This window comes from Rattus norvegicus, chromosome 10 (assembly GCF_036323735.1).
Source record: "Rattus norvegicus strain BN/NHsdMcwi chromosome 10, GRCr8, whole genome shotgun sequence".
Lineage (NCBI taxonomy): Eukaryota > Metazoa > Chordata > Mammalia > Rodentia > Muridae > Rattus > Rattus norvegicus.
Window position 1 is genome coordinate 61,145,299 of NC_086028.1, and position 15,862 is coordinate 61,161,160.

General features: G+C 51.8%; 1 protein-coding gene and 1 long non-coding RNA gene across 5 annotated transcripts in view; one reads left to right on the top strand and one right to left on the bottom strand.

Annotated features, from left to right (window-relative positions):
* The window catches only part of Doc2b (double C2 domain beta), a 25,239-nt gene extending 19,004 nt beyond the window's left edge, over nt 1-6,235 (bottom strand). Inside the window, 1 exon segment of the mRNA NM_031142.1 lies at nt 5,708-6,235. Within this exon segment, the coding sequence (NP_112404.1) occupies nt 5,708-6,080 (373 nt within the window). The 5' untranslated portion in view covers nt 6,081-6,235.
* Nucleotides 6,168-14,847, top strand: LOC134480823 (uncharacterized). 4 transcript variants are annotated; one of them, XR_010055679.1, is made up of 4 exons: nt 6,171-6,305; nt 8,851-8,885; nt 10,613-10,723; nt 13,248-14,847. It is a non-coding gene; the product is annotated as an uncharacterized LOC134480823 (long non-coding RNA). The 4 variants fall into 4 exon arrangements; XR_010055678.1 differs by lacking the exon at nt 8,851-8,885 and having other exon boundaries at nt 6,168-6,305; XR_010055677.1 differs by lacking the exon at nt 6,171-6,305 and having other exon boundaries at nt 6,444-8,885.
* Nucleotides 14,848-15,862: the final 1,015 nt, after the last annotated feature.

A 15,862-nucleotide genomic window follows, 5' to 3' on the forward strand; every position in this document is an offset into this window, starting at 1 on the left:
GATACTGAGGGTGAGGATACTGAGGGTGAGGATACTGAGGGAGAGGATACTGAGGGGGAGGATACTGAGGGAGAGGATACTGAGGGAGAGGATACTGAGGGAGAGGATACTGAGGGTGAGGATACTGAGGGAGAGGATACTGAGGGAGAGGATACTGAGGGAGAGGATACTGAGGGTGAGGATACTGAGGGTGAGGATACTGAGGAAGAGGATACTGAGGGTGAGGATACTGAGGGTGAGGATACTGAGGAAGAGGATACTGAGGGTGAGGATACTGAGGGAGAGGATACTGAGGGTGAGGATACTGAGGGAGAGGATACTGAGGGAGAGGATACTGAGGGAGAGGATACTGAGGGAGAGGATACTGAGGGAGAGGATACTGAGGGAGAGGATACTGAGGGAGAGGATACTGAGGGAGAGGATACTGAGGGTGAGGATACTGAGGGGGAGGATACTGAGGGAGAGGATACTGAGGGAGAGGATACTGAGGGAGAGGATACTGAGGGAGAGGATACTGAGGGGGAGGATACTGAGGGAGAGGATACTGAGGGTGAGGATACTGAGGGAGAGGATACTGAGGGTAAGGATACTGAGGGTGAGGAGAGGATACTGAGGGAGAGGATACTGAGGGTGAGGATACTGAGGATGCTGCAGGCAAGGATACTGAGCATGAGAATACTGCAAAGCACCATCACCTTAATATCAGCAGCCCAGCTGGGCTTCTGCAACATCATTCTGCAGAGGTGATGGCTTTGCATTATAATCAGTTTGCATGATGTCCAGCTCAGGCTACCTGCACCCTGAAGACCTCACCCTATGAGGGCAGGATGCTGCCTCAGGTACCCAGGGGACCAGCAAGCAGCAGATGGTTAGTGCTCATGGTGGAGTCATTCAAATGGCTTTGAGGTTCAGCCAACTTCCCAGAGGAGGGATTTGGTGTGGTTCCATGTGCAACAGCACACACCCCACGATGTCTACTTGTGTCCCAACTCCAGAGGACGAGACAGGGAACATGGAGGGCTGTCTCCTGAAACACTAACACCTGTTGCCACCCCCGGGGAAAGAACAGTGTGCCCAGTGTGTGGCCAGAAAGGACTGATGAATGTCTAGTACACCAAAGTCCTAGAAGAAATTCTGTCTTGTCCCTAGAAGCTTGGTCACCATTTGGAGAGACCACATGTGTGGAGGAGCTGTCTTAAGGGGTGGGTGATCCAAAGTTTGCCCTTTTCCATTTGTAGAAATGAGGCTCAGAGTGGGGAGGTAGCTGAGTGAGGGTGGCTCTGCAGAGCGGGAGTTTGTCTTAAAGCCTAGTGGCTTCCTGAAGGGTTTTCTTCCCCAATTTGTGTGTAACTCAAGTCCTGAAAATGCAGCTAGGAAGAAAGAAAGAAACAAAGAAAGGAAGAAGAGGAGGAGGAAGAGGAAGAAGAGGAAGAAGAGGAGGAGAAGGGGCTGGGGACATGGCTCAGCAGTAGAGCCCTTACCTTATATGACCAGGCCCCTGGGTTTGAGCCTCAGCACTGGTGCAGGGTGGGAATGGGGACTCACCACTAACCTGAAGGGCCTGAGCAGAGCGGCGGTGGCAGTGGTGGTGACAATGGCAGGGCCCAAAGGACAAGAGAGTATGCCTCTCTGTAAGCCCCAGGATCTCGAGGGCCTTGCCCTTAGAGCCACTCAGATCATGGGCCCTGACGAAAGTTTACGTCTTTGGAAAAATAATGAAGGTTGGTCACTAATGGGCCTCTGAGAGTTGTCACTGACTTGCTGATAATTATAGCGCTTTAATGGGGCTAATTCAGAGAGAATGAAGCACAAGCCCCTGTCGCTTCCTCCAAGGCTGAGCATTCCCCAACAGGGCCAGTGCAGACAGGCAGCTGGCGGTGACCTTGGTCTGCACTTGAACTCGCTTGACCTGTCCACCTGGGAATCAGAAATCTGTCCCTTTTGTTTTGTATTTGGAAGAAAAATGTCAGCCTCTTAAATAGTTTCGCTGGGGCTGATGAGCTGGTTCAGGGGTAAAGGTACTTGCTTTGCATTCCTGGTGAGCTGAGTCCAATCCCTGGGATGCACGGCAAAGTGGAGGGACAGAACCAACTCCTCAGAGTTGCCTTCTGACCTCCGCAAGTGTGCTGTGGCACACGTGCACCCCTTCACACATACACAATAAAAAATACAATAAAAATATTTTTCAAATAGGCAAGAATGTATAGAAAATCATCAAGCCTGACTTGAAAGCACTTCATAAGTGGGGAAACTGAGGCATGGACTAGGTAGGCACTGTGGGGTTGGATGCAGAGGAGTGAATGATACATCTCTACTTCGTGGAGTCTAGAGACGGAGCTGAGACTTAAGCTCCCTTTTCCACTGCTTTAAGTCGTTCAAAAGCCCATCGAGTCGAGCCATCCTTGGTTTGTCATTTACAAACCTTTCTGTTTGATCGCCTTGACCTCATCAGCCCCTCCCCTTTGTCTCAGACACTTGGTTCTACCGTACCCCCTCTGGCCTGTGCTTCTGACATTTCCATTTCTTTGCTGCCCCCCAAATCTCCCTCCACTCTGCTAACCTTCTTTCTCCTTCCCCCAGCTGAGGCCTCTGCGGAGGCCTGTCTCCCTCCCTCTCATGTTGGTCTTTGTGCTGGGTTTCCGTGAGTATCCTAAAACCAGAGACTGTGGTCCAGCCCATGCCTGGACCTCTGTGACCCCATATGGTGCCCTGATACACAGTTGTCATTATACTGTTGAAGTGATAGAATATGACGGAGACCCAAAGGTGTTATGGCTGAAGGAAGAGGCACGGACATCAGTAACGAGGATCTGCCAGGCCCAGGAGGGCCTTCTAGGAAGACCCGACAACGGTTCCCACTTCACCCTTGCTCCAGACCTCCGTGGGCTCCTGTCCTGACCTAGCTGAGTGAATCATTTGGGAACATGGACACGTGGTGCAATTCTAGCCAATGAGACAAAAGGACAAGTCTCCTGGGAACTTCTAAGAGAGATTTTCTGGATCCTAGACATGAGAATAGAAAATATTTCATTCTAAATCCAATCTAAGACCTTAGATATATGTGATGCCTGGACCCACAGCAGCCACCTTGGATCACGAGGGTCCCACTTAGCTGATGGAGTCTGAGACCAAAACTGTGACTCTGTTTTATATCTGGTGTTCCTCATCCATATGCCCTTGGGAATAGAGAACCTGCCCTGGTTTTCAGCCCAAGAGGGAAAGAGCTGGCTGAGAGGAAGGACTGACAGAAGCCTCATCGCCAGGGATGCTGGAGGGCTGCTCCAGTTTACCATGGTGTCTGCAGCAGGACCTTTGCTGATCTGCCGGTGTGAGCTACTTTGAACTGATTTCATGGTACTTGTAGTCCAAAGCCTCTCAGTCATTGCAGCTTTGGGGTCCGAGTTCCCTCTGCACATGGGGGGGGGCAGGTAGCTTGTGATACCTGGGTGCTGGGGTCTAGCGTGATGCTGTGTCTTTTTCACTGACCTCCTAAGCTCAGCAGGGAATGAGGTGTGTGTGTGTGTGTGTGTGTGTGTGTGTGTGTGTGTGTTCGTGTGCCCATACTTGCATACTTTGAGGTGACCAGCAAGGGAGGGGCTTTAAAGAGGAGAACCAGGCTAAGCAAACAGGCTGTTTTCGCGCCTCTGCCTGGACAACAGAGCAGCCGCCCTCATTTCTTTTCATCCGAACAGATAATCCAATAATTGGAGCAGCAAATAGCATAACCCTGGCTAAAGCCATAATGAACCATCTGGCTTGAATCACTTAGGCTTATTCTAAGAGGTCTGGTTGTCAGAGCTCACAGGGTGCACAGCCTTGGGTACAGAGTGGTCCTGCTCGGGCTCTCCTCACCTGTGAGAGCCACAGCCCTTGTGCTCTCTGCCCTAATAAGATGCTCAGCTTCATCCCCACTTCCTCAGCTCTGCAAGCTCCAGACCTCTTCTCCACACTTGGTCAGTGTATCACAGCCACCTGGGTGTGGCCAGCCCCCAGTTTCAGTTGAGAACGTTGTATCTAGGCCCTACTCATGTGAGCCTGTCTCCAGCTAGGACACCTGTGGCCTGAGCCCAGGGACTCAGCACGGTTCCCTTTGCTCCACTCCCAGCTGCTGACAGAGTTCTGAAAAAACGCCAGAGTCGACAGACCGGAGGTGGGGCTTCCGGCCTGCTTTATTCCTTCTGATGGGTTTCAGGATAGCCAAAATGACTAGGTTTCTTCCCTCTTGGCCTTATGTCATCCCCTGAGCTGCTATGGCACCTGAGGGTGGCCCGTGCCTCAGGCACAATCTTTGTCCACCTGCTCAGACAGAATGCTGCAAATGGGAATGGCTTCCTATCCTTTCTTCCCAGGATGGCTCTGGACCCCACTAAGGGGGCTAACTGTGGTCCTACTTAGGGCCTCCTAGAGGGCCGCCAGCCTGGATCCTTGCTGAGAGTGCCAGGAACTGGGCAAAGAGTAAATCCAGGGCGCAGCTTTGCAGACTTTAATAAATGCAGCCCCTCTAGTTTCCCTCAGCCTGCAGGAGAGCAGAGGGCGGGGCCTGCGCCTCAGCCTTTATGCTTGTGGGTAGGGCCTCCATGTGCCCTGAGTTAGAGGGTCCAGGCCTAGAAAACACACAAAAGGCAGTGTTCCCTGCCCAGACTTGATCCACCTCTGTCGATGGGCTCCCTGAAGTGAAACGTGGAGTCTGTTCCCAGGGTGACACTGTGAACTCCCAGCCTCAGCATCCAAGGCACATGTTATGCTGGGGAACAGTCAGCCCCTAGCCCAGAGGCCCTGGGGAACGCCCAGACAAGGCATAACTACAAATGTTGTACGGAGGAGGGGCTGCTTTTGCCTTGGGGAAGCTGGTATGCTATCCCCCAATCCCACGGTCCCATGGCACCCATGACTAGGTTTTGAGGCTGGCTCTGTTTTTTTCTAAGTGAACCAGGATGACAGCTGGGCTGGGGCCCTTCCATGTAGTCACCCCCAACCCCAGCCCCTAGCAAATTCATGGGACGGGTGATGTGACTTCTTTCCTCCTTTGCTTTCTGGATGGTCCCTGGTGGGCCGGATCAGGCACCCTTAGGGACCACACAAGACACCAGAAGAGGTCCTGGCCTGGCTCAGGAGACCCTGTTGTCTGTTGTCTCCCTGGGGCTGAGTCCGTGAGGAGGGGGTGGCTAGGGACATTCCTGATTAGGGAAGCCGGCGTAACAGGTGGGCGAAGGTCCACGGCCAGGGCCAGCGGGGTCCGCGGATGCGGGAAGAGGAACCGCCAAGGTTTTTCCAAAGGACAAGCAGCCCCATGGTCCTGGTCCTCGGCCCCGCGCACCAGCAGAGCCGCGGCGCGGTATGGGCTGCGGGGCCCGCCCCAGTTACCGCAGGGTCCCCAGCTCTCCAGGTGGCCACCTCGGGACTGCCCGCACAGGGCTCTGGGGCCGGGAGGGACCGCGCGGCCCGCAGCAACTGGTGTCTCTCCGGGGCGCAGCTCCGCCCTTCCCGGGAACAAAAGCCGCCGCCCGCGCTGGAGCTCCCGGCGCGCGGGCCGAGAAGGAGTGCGGGGCGCGCCCCGGGGAGCGGAGGCCTGGAGACGGGGCGCCCCCAGAGGACGCCCCCAAACTTCCCAGCTCTTGTGTGCAGGTGTACTGGGCGGCGGCGGCGCTTGCCCTGCAGGGACCCGGGTGCTGGGAGGGGGCGCGCGGCCGGCGACTGGGAAACTTACTGCAGTCGTCTGACTCGTAGCCGTCGGCGTCCGGTTCGTCCTCGGGGGGCTTGGCCGGCGGCCTCACGGGGCTGGGTCCGGGGCTGGGGCCTGGGCTGGCACCGTAGGCTCCGAAGAGCTGGTCCACATCTTCGTCGTCGTCGCGGGCGCCGTCGGAGGGGCTGCGGGGGCCGGCGGTGGCTGCGGGCGAGCGCGCGGGGGCGTCCGGGGGCGCGGAGGCGCGGGGCGCGGCGGTGGGGGGGAGGCCCCGCGGGAAGCGGGGGAAGTAATCGGAGATCTGCTTGATAGGCCGGATGGGCCCGGGACACACGTCGATGGCCATATGCTCTTGGATGCTGATGGTCGCCTTCTCCCCGCGCCTCCGGAGGGTCATGCAGGCAGCGCCGCCGCTCGCGGCCCGGCCCGGCCCGGTATGACCCCGGCCCGGGGGTAAGTCAGCGGGTCCCGCGGGGCGCTGCGGGGGCTGCGGGCATCGCCGGTGTGGCCCCCGGACGGCCCTGACGCGGCTGCTGCCTGCTCGGCGGCGGCCGGTGCAAGTGAGTGCGGGGCCGGCAGCAGGGGGCGGGCCCAGCCCGCGTCACCCGGCAGCAACCAAGCGGTGAGTGTGCGGGCTGCGCGCGCGGGCGGGCGGGCGGGCGGGCTGGCGGGCACGGAGAGAGTGAGGGAGCGAGCGAGCGAGCCAGGAGAGCAACCACTTCCTCGCGCTCACAGGGCGCGCTCACACACACGGGAGGCGCGCAGGGCCACTCCGAGCCTTCCCTGACTTAGGGTCGCAGACTTGGCCCCAGCGAGCTACTCATTCCGCATGTGCCAGCCCATGAGGGGGCTGCATTCACTCTCGCGGGACAGGCGCAGGTGTGTGGGGCATTGCAAACACACACACACACACACACACACACACACACACACACACACACACACACACACACACACACACACACACACACACGAGACACTCAGTGAAAAAGATCACCCATTCCGGGCTACAGGCTACAGACACATGCAGTGGTGACAGATTCTGTGGCACGGTGAGCCTCCCCAGGATGTGCATACACACAAGAAACACAGGTTCTCAAGAATGCCCAGGGCACAGTCTTCCGTGCTGGGCCCAACAGAACCCATAGCCGTAGAAGTCATCTGGGGAATGAGGATATGAACTCCTCAAAAACCCCCTCCTTTGTAGATGCAGGTGGGCAAGCCACAGGATTACCTCCTCAGGAAGTCAGGTACAGGCTGTTTACATCCTAGCAGGACAAGTGTACCCTGGGCTGTCCCAGGACACTGCTGGGACAGTTTGCTCACTTTCTGTCAGGTCACATGCAAACAGGACCTAGGCCAGGCTCCTCACTCAGTCCCTGAGTGACTTGAAAGACCCAAAAGGACAGACTGGGTGAGGACTTGGACCAGGGCATGGTCAGGATGGACAGAGGGAAGCAGGCCAGGGAAGAGATCTCCTGGGGTGATGGTTGAGTTTGGGTGTAAAGGCTAGGTGCTGCCTGGCCCACACTTGTGCCTCCTGTGGTGGCCAGGCAACTAAGCAAATCCCTGCTGCCTCTCTGGGAACAGCTGTGCTGGGAACAGGCTGCTGCTTGTGCAGGTGCGGCTCCATAAGCCCTGGCCTGGTGTGGATGGAATCCTGTTTACTCCGGTTTTCACTGAGTCTGTGTGGGAGAGGCTTATCAGTTTTAGCTGTGTCCCTCTATTGTCAAGGTTCTCAACACGTGGGTTGTGACCCCTTGGCGGACCCTTTCACAGGGGTCACTTTCAATCATGGGAAAACACAGATATTTTTATATATGACGATTTATAACGGTAGGAAACTTACACTTATGAAGTAGCAATGAAAATAATTTTACGGTTGGGGGTCACCATAACACCAGGAACTGTACTGAAGGGTTGCAGCGTTAGGAAGCTTGAGAACCATTGCTCTATTGAGTCTAATATGAGAGTGTCAACCACTAGCTATATGCAAGGTGAGTACTGGAGCTAGGAGAGGAGAGGGCCTTCCCTATCGCTCTTAGTTGCATCATTCAGGTGGGGTCATTTGAGCCCCTGAGTCTCAGTCTTCTCATCTGTGAAATGGGACTAATTCTGATTTCCCAGCAGTGTGGTGAGGCCCTACATTAGCCTTGACAATGACAAGATGACAGGCATGAGGGACTTCACAAAACTGGATTTGTTTTCTTTCTTCCTGTAAGAGACTAGATTCACTGGTTTAAAAAAAAATGGAGAATTATGTGGTTTCTTTTTCCTCTTTTTGGTTTTCCTGTTTTCTTTGTGGGACTGTGAATTGAACGAGGTCTCTCTCTCTCTCTCTCTCTCTCTCTCTCTCACACACACACACACACACACACACACACACACACACACACACACACGGCACACTCTAACCAAGCTCTGGAGTTTTTATTCTGAGAAAGGATTTTGCTGCATTGCCCAGAAGGCCTGAACTCATTCTGAGGTTGATCTTGAATTTATGTCTAGTCCTCTTTATACTTCTTATACTGAGACAAGGTCCCACTCATTTGCTCATGCTGGCCTTGGACTCACCCTAACCCAGGCTGACCTTTAACCTCTGACCCCTCTGCTTCCGCCTCTTGAGGTCTAGATTATAGCCTGCTCCCATGGGCCTGGCTTTCCTGCTTGAGTGATTGATCACCTCCTATCTTTGGAAACCACGTCCTCCTCTGCCAATCACACCCCAGCCATCATTTCGCCCATTCTTTTACTGTCCAGCGTGGAGCCGGAGGTCCCATTTCACTCAGGAAATTGAGGCCCAGGCACAGAGATCAGATCAGGGGGACTGGTGGTTGCTGAGAACTGCAATTAAGACCTAACAGAGAGTGAATATGGTAGTAAATTCCAGTACTCAGGAGACAACAGCAGAAAGATTGTCACATGTCTGAGGGTAGCCTGGTCTATACAACCATGAGTTCTAGACCAACCAGAGCTATCCAGCAAGACCCCTTTTCGGTTCTTTTTTTTTTTGGAGCTGGGGACCGAACCCAGGGCCTTGCGCTTCCTAGGCAAGCGCTCTACCACTGAGCTAAATCCCCAACCCCAAGACCCCTTTTCAAACAATAACTCCCCCTACCCATGTTTCCATTCCCCCTTCTCTTGCCTCTCCTTCTTCACCCCTGCAGAGCTGAAGAGACTCAGAGTGGAGCTGGTTGCACAGGTAAAGCCTTGTTCTCCGCTGGGATCCCCATGAGGCTTCTTGGATGGGGTCAGCCAGATGGAGTGGGGGTGGGGGTTGAGGGGCCAAACTTCAGGGATTACAGGGGAATGAGCTGGCCTGGCAGTCTGGGTGCTGGGGAGCCCACTCAGCCTTCTTTACTTTTTTTTTCTTTTCTTTTTTTTTTTTCTTCCGGAGCTGGGGACCGAACCCAGGGCTTTGCGGTTGCTAGGCAAGCGCTCTACCACTGAGCTAAATCCCCAACCCTCCCACTCAGCCTTCTTAAGAGTTCTGAGTCTGAGGGGTTGGGGATTTAGCTCAGTGGTAGAGTACTTGCCTAGCAAGCACAAGGCCCTGGGTTCAGTCCCCAGCTCCGGAAAAAAAAAAAAAAAAAAAAAAGAGTCTGAGTCTAAGGAGAGATAGGGGTTGCTGGTCTCAGCAGGCTGGCATTGTAGGAGGATTGAAGGGGCTTAGGCCTTACACACACACACACACACACACACACACACACACACACACATGCACATGCATGTATACACACATGCATGCACACTTACATACATGCACACTCATACATACATACTTGTACACACATACACAATCATACACACGCGTGTACATACACACTCATACACACATACACATGCATGCACACTTACTCACATACATGCACACTCATACATACACATACGCATGCACACATGCACGCACACACACACAGACAGACACAGACACATACACATCTGCATCATTAAAGTATTATGCTGTGACATGGGTATCAAAAACAGCAGACAGTCTCCACATGTCCTTTGGGGGAAAAAGAAGAGGTGGTACCATCTTGCAAATAGGAAAACTGAGGCTTCAAGTGTCTAGCAACTGGGACTGGATACAGGAGCCTGGTTATACCAATTCCTGACCCTGTGTTCTTTTTAAATCAAAGTCTGACTCATGGGCTCATGGGGAGAGTGGGGTGGAAGAGAGGCTGACCAGAAGTGGCTGTGTGGAAGAGCAGCTCACAGTTCTTGGACCTGTAGGAGCTAGCTCTTAGGAAAAATCTAGAAGTGGGTAAAAAGGTCCTAGCTTACAAAGCATTGATCTAGGGAGCCTTAAGATACCCTCTGGAGAAATGGCGTGTGGGCCAGGCTCTGGGCAGAATACAGGCCCATCCTCAGTCTGAGTTTGAGCACTTGTGAGTGCTACTGACATGGGGTAGGACCCCACAAAGAGGTAGGTGGAAGTGCTGTCATCCAGAGAAAAGTCCATTTTCTGGAAAGACCAAAGGCTAAGACTGAGACAGACTTGGAGCTGAAAGCTCCAGTCTTCCGACCCTTGGCTTGACTTTGTATGGTTAACTTCAGCCTGAGGTGTGAAAGGAATCTGGATAGGAGATGCCTAGGGCACTACCTGGCAGGGCACGCTTGCCCTGTCTCCCCCGTGCATACACCATGCTATGCCATGTGCCTGCCTCAGTTTCTCTATTGGGTGAATGCAGTCAACTGCTCTGTATGTTGCTAGGATCAGGTAAGGACATAGACAAAGAGACAAGAAACCTATTGAGAAATGAACGCTCTTGCCAATGCTGAGTACCAGCTGGCAGGGGGTGGGGATCTCTACATAGCTGGGTATGTCTCAGTTTAATCAATCATGCTGTTGGGGTGGGCAGCTCTGCAGCAGAACTGCCCCCCATATCCCCCACAAGATTCAGTGAGTACAGTCTCTCTCCTCTGCAGACTCTTTCAAAGGCCCTCTACAAATAAAATAGACTTCCATCCCACCTTGATGGATGCTTATGAATAACGCAGATTCCAGGGCCCCACCTCGCACCCACTGACCCGGAATAGGTGAGTGCACTTTCAGCTGTGTCTAAACAAACACCTCTGGATTATTTTCACGCAGCAGAGGCTGGGAATTGCTGGGTTCAGAGGTGCTAATGGTTTGATACCACAGTGCTCAGTGTGTAGCTGGCCCCCAGCAAGGTTCACACCTGTCACACAAACCACTGACAGCACCTCTCAGTGTTTAGCAGCTCTCACCTGAGGAAACAGGTGCCTAACAGGAGTCGGGGGTGGGGGGGCATTTCTAGAAAGGTTTGGCAAAGTCAGACTTGGGAGTCTGCTTCTAATTGGTCCACAATGAACAGTGAATACCTTTCCTTTTTTTTTCATGTTGTGATACCTTTCCTTTTAGTAGGCAATATGCATGTATTTCTTTTTCTCCTTCCTTCCTTCCTTCCTTCCTTCCTTCCCTCCTTCCCTCCCTTCTTTTCCTTCCCTTCCTTCCTTTCTTTCTCTTCCTTCCTTCTTTTCTTCTTTTCTTCCTCCTCTTCTTCCTCTTCATCCTCCTCTTTTTAGTTTTTGAAGACAGGGTTTCTCTATGTAGCCCTGGCTATCCTGAAACACACTTTGTAGATCAGGCTGGCCTTGAACTCAGAGATCTGCCTGCCTCTGCTTTCCGACTGCTGGGATTAAAAGCTGTGCACCACCACTGCTGGTTTTTTTTTTTTTTCTTTTGTGAGGCAGGGTCTCAGGTAGTCCAGGATAGCCTGGAATTCACTATGTAGCTGAGCTGATGGGTCTCAGGTAGTCCAGGATAGCCTGGAGTTCACTATGTAGCTCTGATCCTTCTGCTTCTGCCTCTGTAGTGCTGGGATTTCAGGTGACATGCATGTTTGAGGAAATGGCCTCTACTCAGCAGCTGGCTGGACATCTTTGATTGGTGTCTCTAGGTAGTATTCATGTTTGTGGGGGAGGGGAGGCTGTTGCTGGTTCCTGCCTACTCCCTGCTTCCCCACACCGTCACAGCTTGTCCTTCTTCCTCTCATTATTGAAGGAACTCTTGCAAGGCTGTGCCGATAGAACTGTCTTTGTATTAATGGGAAGTTTTAACCCAAAGGAGAGCCCAGCAGAGCCACTCCAAACGCTGTTGCTGTTTGGTGGAGAGGCACCGTCCAGGGGGTCTTGTCCGTTCGTTTATTTGTGACTCTACATTTCAACAAATGTTTACCCAGCCCATCCTCTGCAATAGCCCTGCGCTGCAGTCTTCAGGGGGCTGCCTATGAAATGAAGCCCCGTTTCTCTTTAGATACTGGACCATGGACGGTAAATCATGAAAGGATGGGAGTCAGGCACTCTGGGGACACCTCCCTTCCTTATTCCTTTGCCTATACTGACCTGAGGGCCGACCCAAGCCAGTCAGCTTCAGTGTTTGCCATATAGATGGTGTCTGCTGCAGGGCGAACGATGTGCTAAGCGATATTAAAATGCCAGATAATTTATCATGTACATCCTATTCTCATAAACACACCGCCCTCGTCACAGTACATTTACGAGTGCTAGGCCTAGCAGAAGGGACGAGTTAGCATTTACCTAATGAGGTTTTGCAGATGTCAAATGCTCAGGAGCTCTGGTAATGAGCTAAGTAGCCCGGAGAGGGTCTTTGTCTTTCCTCTCTCCTACAACACCTGTACAGTGTGGGTCTTGGAGCCCCTCACCCCTCTTGTTCTCTAGAACTCGAGGCTGGAGAAATGGAAGCTGGGCTCCATGTTCAACGAGGCAAACCTGGGATTCTCAGCCAAGTTTCTTGACATTTGGGTCCCACCTATTGGAGGCAGAGAAGGACTAGACCCTGTCTCTCTATACTAGCCAGAACTGAGCTCTGATCCTTTACACTGACCAGGATCTAGACCTTGTTCCTCTGCTCTGGCCAGACCATAGGCGGCCAGGCTGGACAGAGGCGGATTCACCTGCCAGGAAAGACAGCCTGAAGTCAGAACATCCTTAGGGGATCAGATGGCCCACAAGGCCCATCATTCTGTCCTTGAGAACCCTCAGATATGACCCATGGGGTTGCGAAGGTGTGGCCTGATCCTTAGGTTGGGCCAGCACCTATGAGTCATTACTTCCAGGTTAGAGGGCTCTAGGGTTCAGGGCTTTGGTTTAAGGAATCTTTCCCATGGGATTGGACATTGCACTATTGTAAGTGGGCTGGAATGGCAGGCACACGGGCCTGGGGGTGTGGCTCATTGACAGGGCGGTGCCTAGAAAAGCATGAAGCTTTGAGTTTGATTCTCCAGCACTGGGTGGGGGAGGGGTGGGAAGAAAACAAACTAATAATTTTGAAACCTGAGGCAAATGGCTTCGGATTAATGATGCAATTCAGAAGCATTAACAACACGGGCAGGAACTTTCAATTATAGCTCGCTTCACTTCTTACGTTTAGAGAATGTTTCCCTCCTACAAAAGCACCTGGAATCTAAAGGGAAGAATGTCTGGGCCCATCAGCCACCTTTAAAATAAATTGTTCCAGTTCCTTGGAAAACGGAACATAGAGGGAGCCTGCCATGGTGGCACATGTCTGTCATTTCAGGCACCACAGAGGCTGAGGCTGGGGGATTGCTTGAGCCCAGGAGTTCAAGGGCAGCCTGGGCAATACGGAAAGACCAGTTTTTAGCAACCCCAACGGTACTGGGTGTGCTGGCTCATGCCAGTCATCCCAGCACGAGGGGCGTCGGACAAGAAGACCAGGGAGTTAAAGCCATCCTTGGCTACGGATCACACGGGAGGCCAGCCAGAGTGATGAGACCCTGTTTTTGTTTTTGTTTTTGTTTTGTTTTGTTTAAATTATGAGAACGGGGAATGTCTTAATTAGGATTTTATTGCTGTGAAGAGACACCAAGACCATGGCAACTCTTATAAAGAACAACATTTAACTGGGGCTGGCTTACAGTTGAGAGGATTAGTCCATTATCATCATAGCAAGAAGCATGGTGGGCCTGCAGACAGACATCGTGCTGGAGAAGGAGCTGAGAGTTCTCCATATGGATCCAAAGGCAGCAGGAAGAGAGGCATTGGACCTGGCTTGAGCTGCTGAGACCTCAAAGGAAGGCCATACCTACTCCAACAAGGCTACACCTCTAATACTGCCCCTCCCTATGGGTCTAAGGGGGCCATTCCGTTCGAGTTACCATGGAGCTGTGGTTAAGTGGTACAGAGCTTTAACGTGCTGAAGAAAACAGTTTCACAAATAACCTCGACAGTTGCACAACCTTTGATCCTGGTTAGCGCTGCTGAAATACACACTTATGTTAAAATGGAGGGCTGTGGCAGTGGCCCACTGTCAGAGGGTGGGCCTAGTATTCAGTAGGTAGGTCCTGGGTTGGAACCACAGCAACCCACTGAGGTGCTTAAAATGAAAAAACTCTATATTCTATATTTTAATACTTGAAAATAATTTCAAATGTATTTAAAATCTTGGTATAATATTCTTCTTTCATCCTATTACATTCTCCCAAGGCAAGGGTTGTCTTGGTTTGAGTCTAACCCTCTACACATTTACTTTATATTTATTTATTATGTAAAGAAATAATATCTGGTATTGTTTATGTGGTTCAGAACTTTATACAAGGGCTATCATACTATACATGTCCTCACTCAACATTCTTGGTATGTGCATATATGCGTGCGTATGTGCACATGCATGTGGAAGCCAGAATGCTGGCATTACAGGCATGTTGCACAGTTCAGAGAATAATCCACAATATCTTTGGTTTTGAATAAATGAGTTACTAAGTATATAGCAAGCCAAGGTAAAATGTTCCACAGGAATTATTTACCTGTGTTCTTTGAGACAGAGTCTCTCTCTGGGATGTAGGGTTTGCAAATAGGCTAGGCTGTTGGCCAGTGCGTCCCAGGGACCTGCCTGGCTCTAACTCCCTATCACTGGCATTATAACTGCATATCTCGGACTGGAGAGATGGCTCAGTGGTTAACAGCATCAACTGCTCTTCCAGAGGTCCTGAGTTCAAATCCCAGCAAACACATGATGGCTTACAACCTTCATGTAAATGAGATCCGATGCCCTCCTCTGGTGTGTCTGAAGACACCTACAGTGTACTTATATATGATAAATAAATAAATCTTTTTAAAAAACTTTGAAAAAAAAAAACCCCAACAACTGCTTATCACTACACCAGCCTTTTTTGTTTGTTTATTTTGTTTTTGAGAGAGGGTTTCCCTGTGCATCCTTGGCTGTTCTGGAACTCACTCTGTAGACCAGGCTGGTCTCAAACTCACAGATCTGCCTGCCTCTGCCTCTTGAGATTAAAGGTGTTCACTATTTTGGCCTGGCTACACCCAACTTTTTATGTGGGTGCTGGGATCAAATTCAAGTTTTGAGGGCTGGAGAGATGGCTCAGCGGTTAAGGGCACTGACTGCTCTTCCAGAGGTCCTGAGTTCAATTCCCAGCAACCACATGGTGGCTCACCACTATCTGTAATGGGATCCCATGTCCTCCTCTGGTGTGTCTGAAGATAGCTACAGTGTACTTATATACACAAAATAAATAAATAAATCTTACAAGAATAATTCAAATTTTTGTGCTGACTGAGCCATCTCCCCAGCTCCATTTTCTTTTCTTTTCTTTTTTTCGGAGCTGGGGACCAAACCCAGGGCCTTGTGCTTGCTAGGCAAGCACTCTACCACTGAGCTAAATCCCCAACCCCCACTGAGCTAAATCCCCAACCCCTCCATTTTCTTTTTTGGAGGAAAAGCTTTTATGTATCCCAGGCTGGATCTGCTGGTCATTTTGTCCTCTTGACACAAACCCAGATGTATCAGGGAAGAGGGAATCCCAACTGTGAAACTGTCTTCATCAGATGGCTGTCCTACAGGCAAGTCGGAAGAGGCATTTTCTTGATTCATAATTTATATGGGAGGGCCCAGCCTCCTGTGGGTGGGGCTGTCCCTGGGCTGGTGGTCCTGGGTTGTATAAGAAAGCAGGCTGAGCAAGCCATGAAAAGCAAGCCAGTAGGCCACACCCCTCCGTGGTTTCTGCTTCTGTTCTGTTTGAATGGCTACCTTGGCTTCCCTCAGTGATGGACGGCGATTGGGACACATAAGCCAGGTAAAACCTCAAGTTTATCACAGCAACAGGAAGCAGTTAGGACACTGGCTAAACTTGGAGACCCTCCTGCCTCAGCCTC